The sequence below is a fragment of the Corvus cornix genome, chromosome 1, assembly GCF_000738735.6.
Source record: "Corvus cornix cornix isolate S_Up_H32 chromosome 1, ASM73873v5, whole genome shotgun sequence".
NCBI classification, from domain to species: domain Eukaryota; kingdom Metazoa; phylum Chordata; class Aves; order Passeriformes; family Corvidae; genus Corvus; species Corvus cornix.
The window spans coordinates 29,942,984-29,961,893 of NC_046332.1; the positions used below are offsets into that span (position 1 = coordinate 29,942,984).

At 40.4% G+C, this 18,910-nt stretch overlaps 1 protein-coding gene across 11 annotated transcripts in view; it reads left to right on the forward strand.

Annotated features, from left to right (window-relative positions):
• Positions 1–11,685, forward strand: part of RIMKLB (ribosomal modification protein rimK like family member B) — a 51,229-nt gene extending 39,544 nt beyond the window's left edge. For 5 of the 11 annotated variants that reach the window (XM_039561447.1, XM_039561433.1, XM_039561426.1 and 2 more), the window contains one exon: positions 87–2,660. In XM_039561447.1, the coding sequence (XP_039417381.1) occupies positions 87–550 (464 nt within the window). In that variant the 3' untranslated portion in view covers positions 551–2,660. Of the gene's footprint in view, positions 1–86; positions 2,661–2,746; positions 7,076–7,333; positions 7,445–10,397; positions 10,601–11,165; positions 11,231–11,483 lie in introns of those variants that run through there. The other 6 variants (XR_005603226.1, XR_005603224.1, XR_005603225.1 and 3 more) reach the window with 6 other exon arrangements.
• Positions 11,686–18,910: the final 7,225 nt, after the last annotated feature.

Here is an 18,910-nt window from a genome sequence, read left to right on the forward strand (position 1 = left end):
CTAACTGAAAAGCACTGACCAATGGAGAAGGATGTCAGTCACCTGTGACCTGAGTGCAGACAGCAAGTTGTTTTCACTTTTTCCAGGTGGTGTAGGAATGATGTGCTCGCTGAGCGAACAAGGCAAGCAGTTGGCAGTCCAAGTGTCAAACATCCTGGGGATGGACGTGTGCGGCATTGACCTGCTGATGAAGGACGACGGTTCATTCTACGTCTGCGAGGCCAATGCAAATGTAGGTTTCATTGCCTTTGACAAGGCTTGTAATTTAGACGTAGCTGGTATCATAGCGGACTATGCCGCTTCCCTGCTGGCCCCCGGCCGCTTGACGCGGCGCATGTCCTTGCTCTCCGTGGTGTCCACGGCCAGCGAGACTAGCGAGCCAGAGCTGGGCCCTCCAGCTGGGGCCGCTGTCGACAACATGAGTGCTAGCTCCAGCTCTGTCGACAGCGACCCTGAGACCACGGAGAGAGAGTTGCTCACCAAGCTCCCGGGGGCTCTCTTCAACATGAACCAGCTATTAGCCAATGAGATCAAGCTCCTTGTGGAGTGATGCCACGTGTAAATAGGTGACCAACAGAACTCTCTCTTGTAAATTTTTTTTTTAAACCAACTTGCAATGCTGTTTATCAGAGACGCTCAGAGGAATGAGGAAAGGGGGGTGAGTGTGTCAGTCAAGAGAGCAAAAGTAAAAGGCACACGTGCTGTGATTGCTGTCCCTAATCTTTTGCGGAATGTTAAATTGTCTTCATTCTTCATCAGTTTTACAGTGGAGATGCTCACAAGTTCACAACCAAGCGGCAATTTTATTTGGATGCTGCTTTGGTCCCCAGATATACTGCAGTTCATGTGTCTTCACAGGCAAGCATTGAAACGTGATTCACACTTGAAGATTTTCAGAAAGTTGTCTGGCAGCTCTCTAGAAACTTCTGTGAATTACTGCACCAGTTAAGTCTCTTCTACCTCTGTAAGGCTTGATCCTGTAAATTGCTGAGTGCCTCAAATTCTTTATGTGAGTTGAAGGTGTTAAATACCAAGTATTTCAAAATTCCTGGACACCTACTGTTCCTGCTCTTGTAGATGGGAGCTGTAAGTTCAGGATCCTTTCAAAGTCATCACTTTCTGACCTTGCAGGATACGGCCTTTCAAATGATGAGGCTGAGAGAACTGTCAGTTGACTTAATGTGAACTTTCTGTAAAAATCTGTAAATTGTACCACCTTTGTATTAAGTGGCAGCTTTGTCTAAATTTCTTTATCAAGCTTTTAAAGGAGGATATTAGTACTTCTGTTTTTCTCATTTCAAATCCTGCTTTTGGAGGGTATGTAGGGGAATTGGTCATACTCTATTTGTGGGCAGAAGTGGCACGTTTTTAACTATTTTTTGCATGGTTGGAGGAGATAAACAGCACTGTAATGTTTGGTATACAAAATGATGTTTAATCTAATGTGAAAAAGAATTACACTAGTTTAAAGCAAACGTGCATCGACTTGTATTTGTTAGTGTTTTAGTCTTTCTGAGAGAGATCTGCAATGTTAATGTTCCTTTTTCTTTAATACATGCTAGTCCAACACTCCCTTCTCTATGCCTGCATCTTTAACAGTGGCCAAAGTGAAAACACCGCAGACTGTTTGTTAAGAAAACACTGAGTTATAGCCTGTACATTGGTGGGGGGGTTGTTTGTTTGTTTTTATTTTTTGCCTTTTTTGGAGGGAGGAATGTGGTAAGGTGTGGAGGAGGGAAGAGCTGGTTAAAAGTGATTAGTCATCCAGAGGAACTTTAGAATAAAGCTGCAGTTCATACAATACTTACCAGGCTTACTTTTTCCCCACTGAACATAAAAACCGATGTTGGCATAAATCCAAAGAGTACAACTGGGGAGAAATACTCGGTTCTTAGCTTTGGGAAACATGTGGCAGATTTAAAAAAGACAAAAAAAAAGAAAAAAAGAAGGAAAAAAAAAAAAGCTCAGCCAGAGTCAAAAAAAAAGAAGAAGAAAAAAAAATAACCTAGCTCCACAAACAATTAAGGGATTGATCCTGGACCCTTACATGTTTTTGGTGTGAGTGCACACACTCGTGTGTGTTTGTGTGTGCGCAATTGTTTTGCTTTATTTTTTTGAGGGTGTTGGCTGTTTAGCTCCTAATTTTTTTCCAGACTTCCTGATTTTCCTTAATCCTTCTGGCTGTGCATTTTCTCATTAGACTTGAGCTGGTTTGGAAAACAGATAACCAAAACAGCTACTGAGTCCATTTTTCAGTCCCTGTCTTCCTCCTCCTTTTCCTCCTCCTTCTCCCTTTTCATTCCCCTCTTATTCTCGGGGTTCATAAAGCCCTGGAACTATATATATATATAAATATATATATAAAGATAAGCCTCTTTTTTAAAAACAAAAAGTAAAACGTTTACAACTGAAAAATCATCTTGTGAAAATAGGTTTGTTTGGAGGGGGGTTGTGTGTGTGCAATGCTGCTGTTTTCTGGATACTTTAATGGAGCATGTCCCATGTACCCTCTGAGGTTCTGCACTGCCCACCTCTGTGGCCCTTCCTCACCTCTCTGCTGCTCTGCTGTTTTACCTTCACTTGGACCTTAAACACAACTCACGGACACTATGCAGAGAGTCTTCAAGAGGCAATAAACAGAACAGTATTAACCTGCTTTATGGAGGTTTGATCATGCTTCTTTGTACAGTTTGGTTTTTTTATTTTAAAAGGAATGTAATAAAATGGCTTTTTTTTTTTTTTGTAGAATTAAATATTATTATTAAAATCAAGTGAAAGGGTGACTGTTGGTGTTAAGCAGGAGAGTGGACCAGCTGGTCCAGCAAAAAAAGGATCTTCAGCAGTAAAGGTATTTTCAAATCCTTCTTACTGAGCCTTCAAGCGCACAGGTTATACCTGAAGAATATAAAGGTCTTCAACTTCCATGAAGAGTTACAGAACAACAGAACATGAAAGTAACCTAATTCTCTAGTCACTGAGCAGTAAACTGTATCTTCTAAGAGCTCTAATTCCCTTGCTTGTTTATCCAAGGGGAATTTGGGGTGGAGGGTGGCTCTTTTTTTTTTTTTTTGTTTATTCTTTTTTTGTCTCTTCCTGTTTACTGGTAGGTGCCTGCACTCCTTGAGAGGCTGATAGGATCAATCCTTCCCTTTTTAGCTGTGACATACATTGAGCACATGTGGAATAACATCAGGGAGTAAACATGTGCTGGTTGGTATACTGGGGCCTTTGCGTTTCTATCACAGGAAACATCTTTTAGAGGAAAGAGTTGTTAACTGAATGTTCTGGATTGTTTTTTGAGTCCCCATAGTATCTTGTAGCTCACAGGAATCTTACATTTCTAGCACCCTTTGAGAATGTCTAGGTAACACCTCACAGTTGAAAAATTTGTGAAGTAAACATAAGATTTTTTTAAAAGATGAAGTGGATTGAGAGATTTGCAGTTTGACTCCCTTCTGATAAGTTGCTCTTCTGCTTGGTGCTTCCATTACTAGTTTGGAGATAAGTCTATGCATAGTGGTCACAGAGGGAGACAGGATTTGAAACATCATGTACGTTTGTTTGGACATTGGGTACTGATGCTGCATGAAAACCTTGCTTGAGGGTTCATTTGTACAAACGGGCACACTTGTCTCATTTTATTTACTCCCTACTTACCCATTGCTCCTGGAAGAGTGAAATGCAAAGAATGGCCTGGGGATGCAAAGGAGGTGTCTTGTTTTTACTTAAAGGAAAAAACACCAACAAAGCTAGCCCATGGTAGTGTTTCCCATTGAAGGTGAACTCCGCAGATGTCAGCTGTATACACTTTATTTTCTTCAGTTCCTTCTGCTGAAAATCACATGCTAAACTTCCATACAGTTTCACTAACACTACCTCCATATGTGGGTTTGGAAGCATGTGCTGGAAAAATGGTCAACATAGTGGTGGATTACAGTAGTGCCAGTACAGCTGATGGTGATACAACTATTTTTGTGTATTTTAAAGTTTGAAAGAGCCAGTTAGAAACTCTTGTTTGCAAGAATAAGTTTCTTAAGCTACACCTGATGAAATTTTGTTCTTTGTAACACTGGAGATTTTCTTCTGTTCAACTTACTGTGTTTGTAATTGATGTCTTGCTGTCAATGTATGGATTGTATCTTAATCCTTGTATTTAATGCTTTAATGTGTTTTATAAAATCTTTTCTTTTAATGTTACAACACCTCATCTGTAAAACAGTGTCAATGCTTGATGCTTACATTGACTGTTACGTTTTTTGTTCTGAGCTGACGGTCACTCTTGAAGTATTTTCTCCCACATCGTGTGCTATCTTTGCCATGTGATATTTACTCAGGAAATAACCTCTGGAACATCTGGGTATGTCAGACGCAAAGGAGATACTTCTTCAGATGTTATACCGGACTACAAAATCCAACAAATGAAACCATGACGCTTGCTAAATTCCCTCATTGCAAAAATCTGTCAGTTAAATACATAAGGGACCGTAAGGGCTTAGAGAGACTTTGAAAACAGATCGCATGTACAGTATCTTTCTCATGGCTCACTCTTTTTGAGAAGGTTTATGGGCTTTATGGCTGGTGTGAGACACACGACCCACTCCTGTTCTCTCTATGGAATAGTAGGTGCTCGGACAGGTAACTTCTGTTGCTACTGTCTTTTTTAATTTTTAAGTTTTTCACTGTTCTAGGAATTGTTTTAAACTGAACACTGCAGGATTTATAACCAGGTGTTTGCTGCCTTTTCCTTTGTTTTATTTCTTTAAATCTTTCTTAACCTTTGAGGGTGACTTTTGGAGCATTCTGATGGTGGATCTTGGCCTGCTGTTGGAAGTCTCCAAGCCTTTCATGTTTCTAATTTGAGTTGAAAAGCTTTTGTTTTGTTTATTTGTTTAAAACAATGACACAAATTAGATGCGCGGATTTCGGGTGGGATTTGTTGTTGCGCTATTTTGGGTGACTTATTCTCCCTTTTTTTACAGAAATGTGTTCTAACAGTTCACACTTTGTTACTGTTCTTTGCAAAACTTTTCAGGAGCCAAAAAAGTCAAACAATGCAGAGAAAACCCCTTCTCCCCTTTCCGATGGCACGAGTGAGAGCTTATGAAAAATCCTTGCGAATGTTCCTTCCTAAACTTTTCCCCCCAGTAATGCAAGCGGGTAAAATGGTAAACGCAGCAGTTTGGTGACATCCAAACCCGACCTGTTGTCAGGTAAATTGACACTTTTCTGCTCTTACTCTAACCTTTGTAAGTTTGCTAACTTGTCTGCCTTCCTTTCTTCCCATCAGTTCATTTTGGTGATACTTGTTGAATGATTTCTTTAACCGGATTTAGAGAAAATCCTGCTTTACTTCCTTATTTCCCTTCCTTATACTTGTTGACTTTAAGAAAACTGTCATTGTGCTTTGCTTTACTCAGGTGAGAGAAAAGTGAGTCCCCCGTGCAACTGTATGAGGGATAGATTTGTAATACATTAATTCCACTTCCTCTATCAATTCTAGATAGTTTGTCTTCAAGTGTACTATTTTAGCTTAGATTTTTGAAAGATATGTTGCTTTCCATTTGCTAAGTGAACATAAAATATAACTGCAGAAGCAAGTAGTTGATAGGAGTGAAAAACTAGTACTAAGAATGTTAAATCTATTAAAATTCAATAGAGCAGGATCTTGTAAAGAGGACAGATGGACGAATAAGTGTGCTGAAGAAAAAGACTGTTGAGCTGATTATTTCTGTTGGTGGAGGATGGGGTGACACATTTTATCTTGCCCTTACTGCTATATCAAAGCACTTGTACATTTTATCCTTCTCTGGTAACTCTCTCCCTTAATCTCAAACAATGTGAAAGTACTGGGTACTTAATATTTTTTTACTTAATTTAAGGGGGAGAATCTTGTGTTTTACTCAGAGGTAAAATATCAGACAATTGGAATACCATTCCAAGTTGAAGAATGTGAGCCTACAAACAGGCTTCCAAGTTTCCTGATGCAGTATTATATTTCCCATGACATCTGTAAAGAATTAGCACTTGTTTCAGATTATTTCTCTGTGTACATGAATTACTCCTCTATACCATCATAAAATAGTCTATTTTCATAGTCTCAGTTTATATTACCAGATATTACCAGCAATATAATAAATTGCAGCTCAAATTAAGGTGGGAGGGAATAATTATAGAGCCAAATTTTGCTCTCAATTACACTGAGATAAACCTGGAATCACTCTGTGAAAGTCAGTGGAGTGATATCCGATTTCACTGGTATAATTGAGTGTATAATTTGTGTCTTAAATTTTACTTGCAAGGTAATTTTACAAACCTGTTATACTTATGTTTCCAATGCTTTTTCCTTTCAGACACACCCACTTCTTGCGTCTCAGCATTGGGCAGGCCTATTCCTTTATTTGTGTATATTTTTGTGCATCAGCTGCTATAGGACACGGGTGTTACACTTTCAGGCATGTGGTTGGGTGTCTTTGGGGTTTGTAATAATGTCCAAAAATAAGAATTTTTTTCCTCAGATTTATTAATTAATTTGTGTTGGATCACAGTTTTGCATTTCTAACCTGATTTTAGATACATATTCTATTAAGATTTTCTTGAAAGAAATACAGTACTAGTTCTTTGCAGAGTCTGCAATTGATCTTTGGTGGGGAGAGTTGACCAAAATTTACTGCATTCTGCAGTAGTTAATGTTTTAATATTTAGTGTTGCTTGAAAGGTGGTTTTCCAGATCATGGTCTTTCCTCTTTATGGAATGGCGTTCAAAGCCTTGTATTCATCTTGGTTGTGCCCAGTGCTTTGCCTAGTGTATGGGGAAATGTAGAACTTGAATAGGCCATGACTTCTTAGACAAGGGATGATGATTATGTGCATGCTGAACAAGAACTTCTTCTATATGCCCTTCTGCTGCAACAGAGTAATTAAACTGGTAGGTGGCAGCAGCAGCAGCAGCAGCAGAAGAAACTCATGACTGTGACCTGAGAAACCTCCAGTACGGGGAGAAATGGATTGCAAAATACTAACTGGAGTAAGGGGAACGGAGAAGAGAGGCAGAGTCCCTGAACTGTCCCTTTGAATGGTGAGTCTGATTTACAGAATTCTGACCATCGAAAGACAGCCTTTAATACAAGAGGCACATTGATCTATCTCACTTGGTGTTTGGTTGCCTGATGTCCTAATTCTTATCATTAATTCAACATTCCAGTTTCCCCTCTGCCTTTATAAGGCACAGTACGTATCTTAAAAATTAAAGTTCACCAAAATTGCCACATACTGAGAGTACTGGGAAATAAGGCTGAAAGGAATTTATCTAGCCCAATCATTCTCTGCTCCACAGGAAGACTGATCATAGTTGTGCCATTGGTGAAATGTTTATTGTCACCTAACTTAAAAACCAAGAAATAAATGAGGAAGATTCTGCAGTCCTATGGAATTTTATTTTATGAAGGTAAAAAGCATCCTTACTGTCAGCCAGTGATCAGCCTTATAGGCTGAGAGCCCAACTGCTTTTTTTTCTACTTCAAGAGAAACATATATATATATATGCCTTAGAAATGCCATGATGATAAAGAACAGTGTTATTTATGGAGATTTCCTAAATCTCAAGGTAGGAAAAAACATGCAAATCACCACAGTTAAAATAATTTTTGGAAGTGGGAAATACAAATTATATGTTTCTGACTTAGTGGTTAAGAGTTGGTAGTTTTAGCCACCTCTTCAGTTCTCTAGACAAATGACTCTAAAACTTCTTTGATTGCACATCCCTATCAGAAAAAAACATTTTGAGCGTACACCCCAATAAATATTTTTTACAAGTTACATATGTGTATTACTACATACATTGTAAAACTTACATAAACTCAAGAAGTTAAAAAAGGATCAGAAAAAGATGAAATGAAGACTATTTTTGAAACACTTACTTAACTGTATTTATTAACAGTGAAAAAACCATTTTCACCCTGCAGCCTTATGGATTGTGTTGCAATGTTCCCTGGGGAACGTGGGCTCCCCTTTGGAGACCACAGATGTAGACACCATAAATACTTATTCTTGCAGATGTCATCAGGATGTTCCACCGTAACAAAACCTCCATTCTAAGTAATTCTACTAGAGATGAAAATGCTGACTCTCTAGTAGGATGACTTCTCCTTCTGAAAAGAAAATAAGAGGAGAGAACAGCAGGATATGGAAGCACTGACAAACTGTTTGACATAGGAGAAGTTTGAATCTGGATCAGCTGAAAATAGGGAGAAACATGTCCAAGTGAATTGGGAAGAAGAAATTGTGTCAGAATATATACCGATATGAAGAATACAGTGGTAGCTTTTGTATTTTCACAAATGTTTCTACTTCATTTACAGCTAGGTATTAGTTGATAAATTCCAAATTGAAATCAGGAACAACACTTACATACAGGAACTAAGCTGGATCTGAATTTTGATATCCAGGCAACTAAATAGTCTCCAGTGCGCATCAGGTACCACTTAGGCCTGTGGACAACTGGTGTGCTTTTCTCATTAGCTTCTTAGTTATCATACAGCCTTTGAAAGTATTCTGTGGACCACAGGCTGGAAATCCCAGAACTGAATTTTTACAAACTGAAAGGAGATTGCATGTGCAAAGTGGAAAATATTTTGGATGGAGAATTGATTAGAATCTTGTTAAATATAATAATGAGCAAAACCTGTATGTGAGATGAAGCTCACAGAGAAAGGGTTTTCAATCCAGTCAGGCTGGAGATGTAATGAAGAGAAATAATTTCTGATAGTAGAGGCAAAGGAGTCTGAAGCCTATGTCAGTCTGTCATCAGAGACAGAGATGAGACAGGAAAACAGCTTCTGCTGATCTTGAGCATTCCCAGCTGTTGCTGTAAGGAGGAATCTCAGCAGACTTTCTGCACATAATATATGCCTTTGCAAACTGGATCTCGGGGAGGAGACCTGTAAGTTCCACTGATACACTAACTGTAGCACCTGCCTACTTGAACGGGTGGTCATGTGGATTAAAAGAGTTACTGCACTGAGTTTACACGACAGTAACATTTGGGAGGAAGAGTGTTCCTCTGGCCCTGAGCATGGGCTTGTTTGCCCCAATACACCTCTAACTGCTGCTTCTCAGCATGGTAGGAGATAGAGGCATATAAATGTATGTGAGCTTTTTTTAACAACTAGAGACCAAGGTGACTTAGTCAACTGGTCAGGAAAGAATTTTATTTTTCTTTGTTACGGACAAGAAGGCATTTAGAACACTTTCAGATCCTCCATGGTTCTTCATGTGGCTGTCAGTACAAAAGAGTTTTGGTTTTGTTTTTTTTTCTTTTAGATGTGACATACCAAAGCGTCCTGTTTTCTGCAACTTTGATGTGGTAGAGATTTGAAGAAGGCAGATTATTTTCCATTCTTGTCATAGACTTCCATGGGCAGGCAAGGGGTGATGTGTTTATGAAAGGAGGGAATGGACAGGTTCCTCATGCTGAGTGAATAGTAGGTGATGGATTAGGCTGATAAAAAAGTTAACATTCACATTGCACCCATGCAAGGCATTTTCAAGGTATTTCTGCATCCCTCCTTTGTTCCCTTTAGAAACAGTACAAGTGTTACTAGAATATACAGAGTCTGCATAGTAATATGTCAGTGTATTAAGCTCTGCCAAGTCTGTGCATGGAGGGCATATAAAAGATTTATGTGAATTTCTGTGTGTTTGCTTTTTTATTTGGAGGCAGGTTGCTGTATGCATCTATGTACAGTATTCTGTCTTAGGGTAATAGATATTTTTTGTTTATTTGGAAGGAGGAAAGTGTGTTTGGGCAGTTAAATGTATCATTCTGTTATCCATTTCTGTAGGAAGTACAATAGCTAAGAAAGCATTTTTGTGTTAGACAAATTGCAATATAATTGAGGTTTTTAATACAGGAATGAAAAAGAAATGTTTTACTAGAGGCCATTGGAATTTTTTTCAATAAAGTGTTCTAACAGCAAAAACCTAATTTGACAGAATCAGTATCATTTAGGTTGGAACAGACCTCTGAGACCATCAGGTCCCAACCTTTGAACGAACACCATCTTGTCAGGTAGACCATGGCACTGAGAGCCACATCCAGTCTTCCCTTAAACATCTCCAGGGATGGTGACTCCACCACCTCTGTGGGTGGCCCGTTCCCATGCTTGACAACCCTTCTGTGAAGAAATTCCTCATGTCCAACCTGAATCTTATTCATTGTTGTAATATATAAAATTAAATAATAAACAATTTATCATATTTGTAAATTTCGGCATACATGCTAATTTCTAGAATTTATCAGGACAGTCCCTCTTGTTCAAATTAGCATTTCTTGATAGAGAGGGTGGAAAGATCCATCTTACATAAGCCAGTAACCCAGTTGTTGCTACCTCTTTTGCCAGTCATGCATTTCTTCTATGCAGATTTCCTGGAAGCAGTGACACTGCTGAGCTTCTGTGGTGCTTAGTTTATCTGTGTCATAAAATACTTGCATTTTGGGGAGAGAGGAACTGGAGAGGTGAAAACTGTCCGTGGTGTTACATGGACTGAACAGGAAGGTGCTCTGAAGCAGAGAAAGAAGACTAAGCAGTAGCTGTATGCACAGGTATCCTTTCGGTTCTGTCATACCAATGTAGTGGGAGGCCAGGAGTCCAGATGAATGTTTCAGTGTACCTTGATGAAGAATGGGAATGTCACACTGACTGTGCAACTGTATATATTTCATATCTCTAAATATTTCATTTATAAGAAGCGTGGTTTGTCCAAGAGGGTGTGGGCAGTTTTCCCTCCTCACTGCTACTGTGCAAAGCACTGCCTGGTAGTCTTTATTCTCTGGATTCTTTCTGTTCAGTGGTATTGTGCATTATGCCTGAAACTTGTATTTCGTGAGTTTTAGGGGGAAGCTTGGTGTGCTTGTGTATATATTTTCCCATGCATCTGACAAACACAAGGCAAGAGAAACACCACAAATGTTATGGTTACCCTGCCCACCCATCTTTACAACATTATATGGGAGGGGTAGTGCAGTTGGAATGTGATTTAGGAGTGCTTGTCTTACTGGATGGCAAATACTGAAGCTTTGTCAGTGGGAGAACTAGGCAGGAAAAGTCTGCAGTTTGACTTTGCTACACTTTTACACAATTTTTCCTCCACATGAAATATTTCCACAGGAATCTAATGCGTGTGAAAGATGCTGGATCACCAGGTGCAGAGATTGACTCTATCCACTGGAAAGGTAACAGGAATTAGATTTTATTTTTAGAACACAACCTTCACTGCATCTCACTCCTTGACCTGGAAAGGCCTTTTCCAAGGTCAGAAGAGGAGTTTGGTACTCATGGCTCAGTCCTTGGTGTGTCTGTGATGCAGCTATCAAGGAAGCCAGATAGGTGGTGGATACAGAGATCTTTTTTTATGATACCTGCTTGCATTTCTGATGTTGGTATTTTAGAGCAAAGACTAACTTCTTCAATGGTTTATTTCTTTAGGTTTTTCTACAGCAGCAGGAGGTCTTCTCTTGCTTCTCATGGGAACACTTAGCGTTTTGATAATGCCTCCTTCGCAATGAAGGGAAGAAAGGATGGATCAGCAATGATGTGCAATGGAGTGATGTCCACACGTGGCCTTAATAGTCATGATCCCTGTCCTACTAACTTGGAGAATTGAATAAAAGAGTTGAATTGTTATTCATGAGAGTGTGAGATTCTTTTTGGTACCTTTTGCACCATCTCCCCTTTCTTGAGGAGCTGGTGAACTTCAGAAGCCTGTTGATCTTGTGTCAAAGCTGCAGCTAAGCCAGAAGAGTAAAACCTGCTGGATATTTTTCACTTTGTTAACCTGTTTTTTCCCTCCAGGAATTTAATTCCTAAGAGTTCTAAATGCTTTATATTGACATGAATAATCTTCCCAAATTCCTTGTAAACTTTAGCATCAGGCCTTTGGTTTTATCAGTCATGTTATGAGTTCATCTGAGTCACTGACGATACAAGTCTCCTGAGTTTTAAAAGTGAAATCACCATACTGATCATGCTATACTTCATAGTCACTTTGGTGACTGCTAGAGAAAGAGATGCAACTTGGTTGACCTATCAGAGATAATGTGCCTTTGGATTTTGAAGCCATAGTGGCAAGACTTGTTACAGACATGGGGATGTGCATTCTTCCTGTCTATTTTTTCTGAAGAGAGCTAGTCTTTAAAACCTAGGTTATAGATCTTGCACATGGCTCTCTTGGTTTGTTGTTAGTGAAGCACTGTAAAGAATTAGACACATACTGATGGTATTTCCATAATGTGCCTACTTGAAATTTGTACAAATTTACAAAAGTGAAGCAAAAAAGAGAAGCAAGATGCTGAGTTGGTATATTATCACTAAACACCTCTTATCCTTGTCATTCTTCCTGTTCATTTCATGGATATTAATTTCATGTAAATTTTGATTCCTGTTTTCTTTGTGCTTGTTCTAGTAGTTTACATGTGAATGTAACTGAGGAATGTGGCTGGTAGCCTGTCTGCAGCTATGCCTTTGCTCCCGTAGCTGCAGTTTATGGTTGGTTTTTTTGCAGATCTGTGTGTCACACGGTGCCTCTGGTACTTCTGTAAGCAGGCTGTCCCCACACAGTAGTGGCCATTTCATCTCTTGTGGTTCAGTGCTTGTTCGTGCGCTGATGCATATGCTGATGCTTCCCTAAGTGCTTCTCTGCCTTAATATTTCATGTTTAAAAAGTAGAATAGCTGAGAACTTTCTAAATTCCTTAGTTTCATATATCCCATCATGCTAAGCTGCTTCCAGGCCCTGTCTGTATTTCAGTTCTCTTTTTTTTTCTGTGGGTGTTCAGCAGTGTTCTCTGTTCTGCTTCCTCAAGTTTGCTCCTCATGCCTTCATAGTCTTTTTTCTTTTTTTTTTCCCTGGTCTTGTTTTTGCTCTTAACAGGCCCTACTTGTCCTTGTCCCAAGCACACCCGCATATGGTACCCTAAGAATATTTCTTACTCAGTGTCTATTAAAGATAACCATTCTTTGTATTACTCTAAAAGTGTGTTTTCCTTTTTTCAGAGTGAGAAACGTTCTGTTGCTACATGTTTCTTTTTGGTATTTCTCGGCCCTAAATGTGTTAGAAGTAAAATAGAAATTAAAAGAAGTTTGTCACTGTGTAACATCTTTGTAGTGAGTGAAAGTTAGCAAATTGCAATACTGAGGAGACAGTTCCTGGCTTTTGCACTCATTTAACTGTCTTTGTTGAGGGGGATTGGTTCTGCAATCCATCTCTTCATGTACCTCACTTAAATTCAAGAGCTGTGGTCAAGAATCTGTTGGTGTCATGTTAAGTTTTGCTTTCCTTTGTCTTTCTTATCTTCTTTTGAATTTAAATAGTGGGTATCAACAATTAAATAGTAATTGGATATTCATACACAATTTTGGTATTGTACAGTATAGTGAAAACAGAGTAATAATAGTTTTGCGGTGATAATACTGACCTGTGCTGTGATGATTACAGAGTATAAACAGTTCCTTTTGCATGCCTGCATTTCCTATTAATTGGAATTGCACTGTTGTGCCAGCTACAGAAACAGTACTTGAAACTCTGCTTTGCTTAGTGTGATGAGATCTTGGGGTGGGGTATATTTGTATTGAGGCCAAACTTGGAGAGAGGTTGTAATTTTGTTCAGCATTAGATCTGGAAAACCTCTGTAACTTGTCTGGCCTGCATTCCCAGTTGTGCATGATGTAAACAGAGAGCTATGTCTTGACCACTGTCTTTTTATTTTTCTTTTTTATTTCCTTATATTTCGCCGTATCACCTTGGTTGCTTCTCCAATCCACTCTTTCCCTGTCTAGACAACTTGGTTTATCACTGTGCATTTACCTGTAGGTGTTCTGCAAAATCTAGGTTTGGAACCAGACATCACATCATCATCTCTGTGATTCTCTCATCCCGTGTTGTCATCGCTTCAGTATTTTTCCAGACACAGTGCTTTGGAGGCTGCCCTGCTGCTATAGTAATGTTGAGAAGGGAGAGCATGCAGTGCAACAACCAGGTCACTTCAAAAGCCTCAAGGGTGGAATCCTTGGGAGAGAGGCTGTCACTGTGGGCTTCTTTCTCCTGCACTGACCCCCTTAGTTTAGCTGGTGGTGCCCAGGCCAGTCAGCAGAGCACAGGCTGATAAGCTCAGCCCTACACTGCTTCCTGGCTTGAGCACTTCAGCCTAGACATGGGCCAGTCGGGGAGATTGACGATCACTGGGTCACTGCTGCTGTGCTCTTCTGTGCTTTTTACATGCCTGGTGCTGAGATTCAGGCAAACTCCTTGGTCTCCTGAATGTTTGCCCTGATCTGCTTTGCATCTACTATCCCAGTTGGTGGAAGGGAGTTGAGTAAGTAGTACTGGGGTCCAAAATCCTGTTAAACACATTAGGAAGAGTTTCTGTCAGAAATGAAGTACGCCTCCATATTTTTCTCAGCATTTTAATTTAAAAAATGATTTGTATTTTTTATAACCACACTTCTGATGATTTCTAATGAAGGCAAAAGTCTTCCTTCTAGTTCTGCCCATCTTTTTCTTCCTAGAGAACATATATAGCAGCTGCCAGAGCTGTCTGTAATATATCTGCTGCTTCTTCCCTACAGCCCTCAAGATTCAGGAGAAAAAGAAAGAGATAGTGATCTTCCAAGGGAAAAGATTGGGATTGCTCTCTAGCATCTCTGATAACCATCCATGTTCAGCAGCTTAGCAGTAATAGCACTTGTCTCTAACAGTATGAAGCAGGAGGAAGCAGGGAAGGAAGGGACAGTATTCCTTACAGCTGTGATGTCACTAGTGGACCAGAGGTGACATCTCCATGGGGATGAGGCAGTGTGAAGAAGTTGGGCTTTTGGAGAAATGAAAAACCAACCTCCACGGTTTTCTAGTCCTTCTTTCCAGCCTTGTGGACAGTGCTGTGTTCCAGGGGAGAATATGTGCTTAATCTTCCTGGTAACATGCCTCTGCACAGCTTTCTGTGGTCCTATATGCAAGGTAAGATTGAGGGAAGACGTCCTCTCAAAATCGTTCAAAGTGCTCTCTGCAGCTTGAATATTTCTGTGGCTTGGATTGGGGATCTCTCGTCTTAGCCCAGTCTTATTAACAGCTCATGTATTTTGAAAACAGCTTAGTTTGTGAGCAGTGAGTGGAAATGAAGAATTGCAGCCCAGTTGTGAGACTTCACTCTGGAACAAGCAACCCCTGCAACAGGAGAGGAGGCCCAGTAGAGGGAGGGAAAGAAAAGCGTTTTCAATATCTAAATTTCCAGATTTAGTTAGGGTTGTGTGTGTAACTTTGTGTTATAACACCACTGGTTCTGATATCAGTTGTCACATGGAGTCACTTTGGGTGGGAGATGTTAAAGGAGTCTAACAGCCTTGGTTATATACAGGTGACTGTTTGGTGTAGTAGCAAAAGGATAAGAGGGGTTCCTAATGATGCTTTCCTCTCTAAACTCTATTCCTATTCTTCCCATTGCTCTACTGATACACCCTTTTGCATTGTGATTTGGTAGGTGGCTTTTTTGCTTTTATTTCCAAGGTCGACCACTTTTAACTGTTGCAGATTTCTCTCCTGCAGCCAAATTGGGGTCTTGAGATTGGCCATTGTTTTTAAGATATCTGTGTGTCTGTTACGTTGCCTGGAACGATGGGGAGGGGGCACAGAATTGCATTTTTCTGCTCAGATTCATGGGCTGTGATTAATGTCCCTTTGTGCAAGGCAGTTTGGCATCACTGGTGTGGAGCCCCTGCTGATTTTTACACCATCTGAGTTAGCTGTGTTTCGTTGGAAGTTTAGTTACTCATTGAGATGAAGGTGGCATTGAACATGTGTTGCTGTAGACTGTACCAAAAGATGAGCCAACTCTGGAAGGCAAATAGCCAAAGGAAATGACAAGGTGACAGGACACAGGAAAAGAGCATGTCAGTAACTACTAGTTGTAACTCATCTGTGGTGCAGTGACAGCTGTCCATTATGCTGCAGAGTCCATTGGATGGAAAGAGATGAAAAACAACCAAGGTTCTGTCTGTTGGCTGGCCACTATTCTTTGCATGCATCCTGTTTTTCACCTTCTTGTTGGGAATTACTGCCAGTGTCACACCACATTTGCAGGTAGAAATGTTTGTTCTCAAACAACTGTGCACTGACAGGAAGGGCAGCAGGGACCCACCTGCCCAGGCTTAGGTGCAGGTTTTTTTGTCACATAGGGAGCCCCCAGTGAGCTGTGTGCAGCTGAAGATGCCAGCAACAAAAGCAAGGATGCAGCCACAGGAATTTAGCATTGAGGACACTGTGCAGACCCATTTTTGAACATGTTCTTAAGGCATCCAAATCTTGCAGAATTACTAGTCACAGCCATCAACTTTTGATTAAATTTCCATCTCTTTCCTTTAACCCACATGGTCGGTGTTTAATGTCACTGCATTCAGTGTCCCTTGGAGCAGAACACACTGTGGTGCCTTGTTTTGTTTGTATAGAGTTGGCAAGCAGGTAATAATGTGTTGCTTTGGTTGCCTGGAGGAGTTCAGCATCTTTTAATTACATGTTTTTGGAAGTGTTCTTTAACAGATGTAACCCTTAGGAGCTGGAACAATGATTATGAGAAGCAAGCTGGTTTGGAGGGATTTGGAAGCAGATGTTGTGAGCCCAGAATGGTGAAGCGCTTTCAGAGAGGTGAAATTCATGCTCATATGCAATCCTACTCTTGGAAGCTTTTTCTACAATTCCTATCTTCCCCATTAGTTTTGGGAACCCTCCCAGAGTTTTGGATACACCTCCTCAGGACAGCAATGCTCCCCTGTCACTGAACTTCTGATAAAACCTATCCTAACCCTGCACTTGTCTTTGGCATAGAGAGGGTGTGGGCCGCAAGGGTTTGTTTTTCTCACTGGTGTGTCAGAAGAGCTGCCAATCATGTCTGTTTCCAGATGTGGTTTTGTCACAGGCACCTACCAATGACTGGTGTTCGAATGACATCTGCCAAGGTGAAAGAGGTGAATTTCAACATCCCTAAGTCACTTCTAACCGTGCTGGACTTCGATCTTATTTTGCCAAGTGCGCTTTGGACCCATTAACTTAACGGAGAGTAGGAAACACGAACATGGAAAAAAACAAGCCTAAGATGACTGAATCACACATTAACAGATACATCTCAAAGCAGAGATCTGTTTTACTTATTTCTGTTGGTGTACATAGTAAATACAGGAAACAAGATGGCATATCTACCACGTTACAACGGGTCTAATTTATCCCTCGCTAAATCAGTCCATTTCAGTGGATGTGATGGGTGGAAAACATCTCCCAAGAGGGTGAGTTAGCTTTCTTGAGGCTGTGTTTCCCTCTGCTGGTGTGGAGTTAATACTGCTGATAGTTTTTTTCCTCAAAACCAAGCTTCTGAAGCTGCTGCTTCCTCATAATCCCAAGAAACATTTAGACTTGTCCTCATCATGAAGATTTTATTCCTTATATCCAATTTAAATCTACCCTCTTTCAGTTTAAAACTTTGACCCTTGTCCTCTTCCAGTGTCTCACCATACTCACAGTAAATAATTTCTTCCTAATATTTAATCTAAACCTGATCTCTTTTGGTTTAAAGCCATTCCCTCTTGTGCTGTCACTGTATACTATCACTTGTAAAAAGTTCCTCTCTAGCTCTCTTGTGGCACCGCTAGGTACTGGAGGGGGCTCTAAGGTCTCTTTGGAGCCTTTTATTCTCCAGGCTGAACAATCCAAACTCTCTTGGCTTGTCTTCATAGCAGAGGTTCTCAAGACCCCTGATCAGCTTTGTGGCCTTCTTTGGACTCTGGACTAGGAGGTGCACATCCTTCTTATGCTGGGGGTACCAGAGATGGATGCAGCACTCCAGGTGGGGTTTCATAAGAGTGGAGTAGAGGGGGAGAATCTACTCACTCGACCTGCTGCCCACACTGCTTTTGCAGTGCAGCCCAGAATACAGATGGCTTTCTGAAAAAACAAACCCCACTGTGTGTAAGAGCCTGGACTATCTGACAGCATCAAGCAAACACAGGGAATGAAACTATCTAAGTTAGGGAGCTAATGTGTTTTGAGATCTGAATATCATAGATCCAGGAAATTCACTGGCTGTGCATCTCTGCAGGGCGGGCAGGCTGTTGGCAGACCATCTAAGCAAGACAGCCTGCGTATTCCACCAATCATCTCTGCAGGTGTATTTTGATCATCAGCTTTAGGTTATCTAAGATCATGCCCTTGCTGAAAAGGTTAATTCTACAAATTCAGCAACAGTACAACCTGAGATTAATTTGAGATGGTTTTCGAAGTGGATCCTAAAGCACCTATAATATCCTGAGTATTCCATAAATACTTACCTCCTCCACGGTGGGCCTCCGTGTGACCAAAGACAACGCAGATTACCTTCCTTTTGTTCTCCTTAACAGAATAGCTCAATAGCAATACTTCAGAGGTTTCCTTAGCTGATACACAGCATCTCTCAGTATAAGTGAGGTTCAGGGAAAGAGTAGAGAAGACAGTGCTCAGTGGTATCAATTTCAGTTTTACCCTGAGAGCCTGTCCACACCACCCTGTGTTCTCTGTCCACACAATCACCAGGAGTCATTACTGCTACTCAAAATGATAATGTGTTGCAGAATTTAGAATTACTGTTCCATCAAGACTGGTATTCCTCAGCTGGCAGTGTGGAGTATTCCTGAGTGCCATCTATGAAAACAAGATTGTTTTACAGATACTTAGAGAATGTAAACAGCAGAGCTCTTCTCTGCCAGAACTGTTAAGTGGAAATATTTTTCAAAGCTGAAAAAGAAAGTGCTTTAGACAATCTTCACATTCAGGTGCTTCAGAGTGTTTGTCATTGTTAGAACCTATTTTACAGTAGGAGAGAGTTGCATTTGATAGCAATA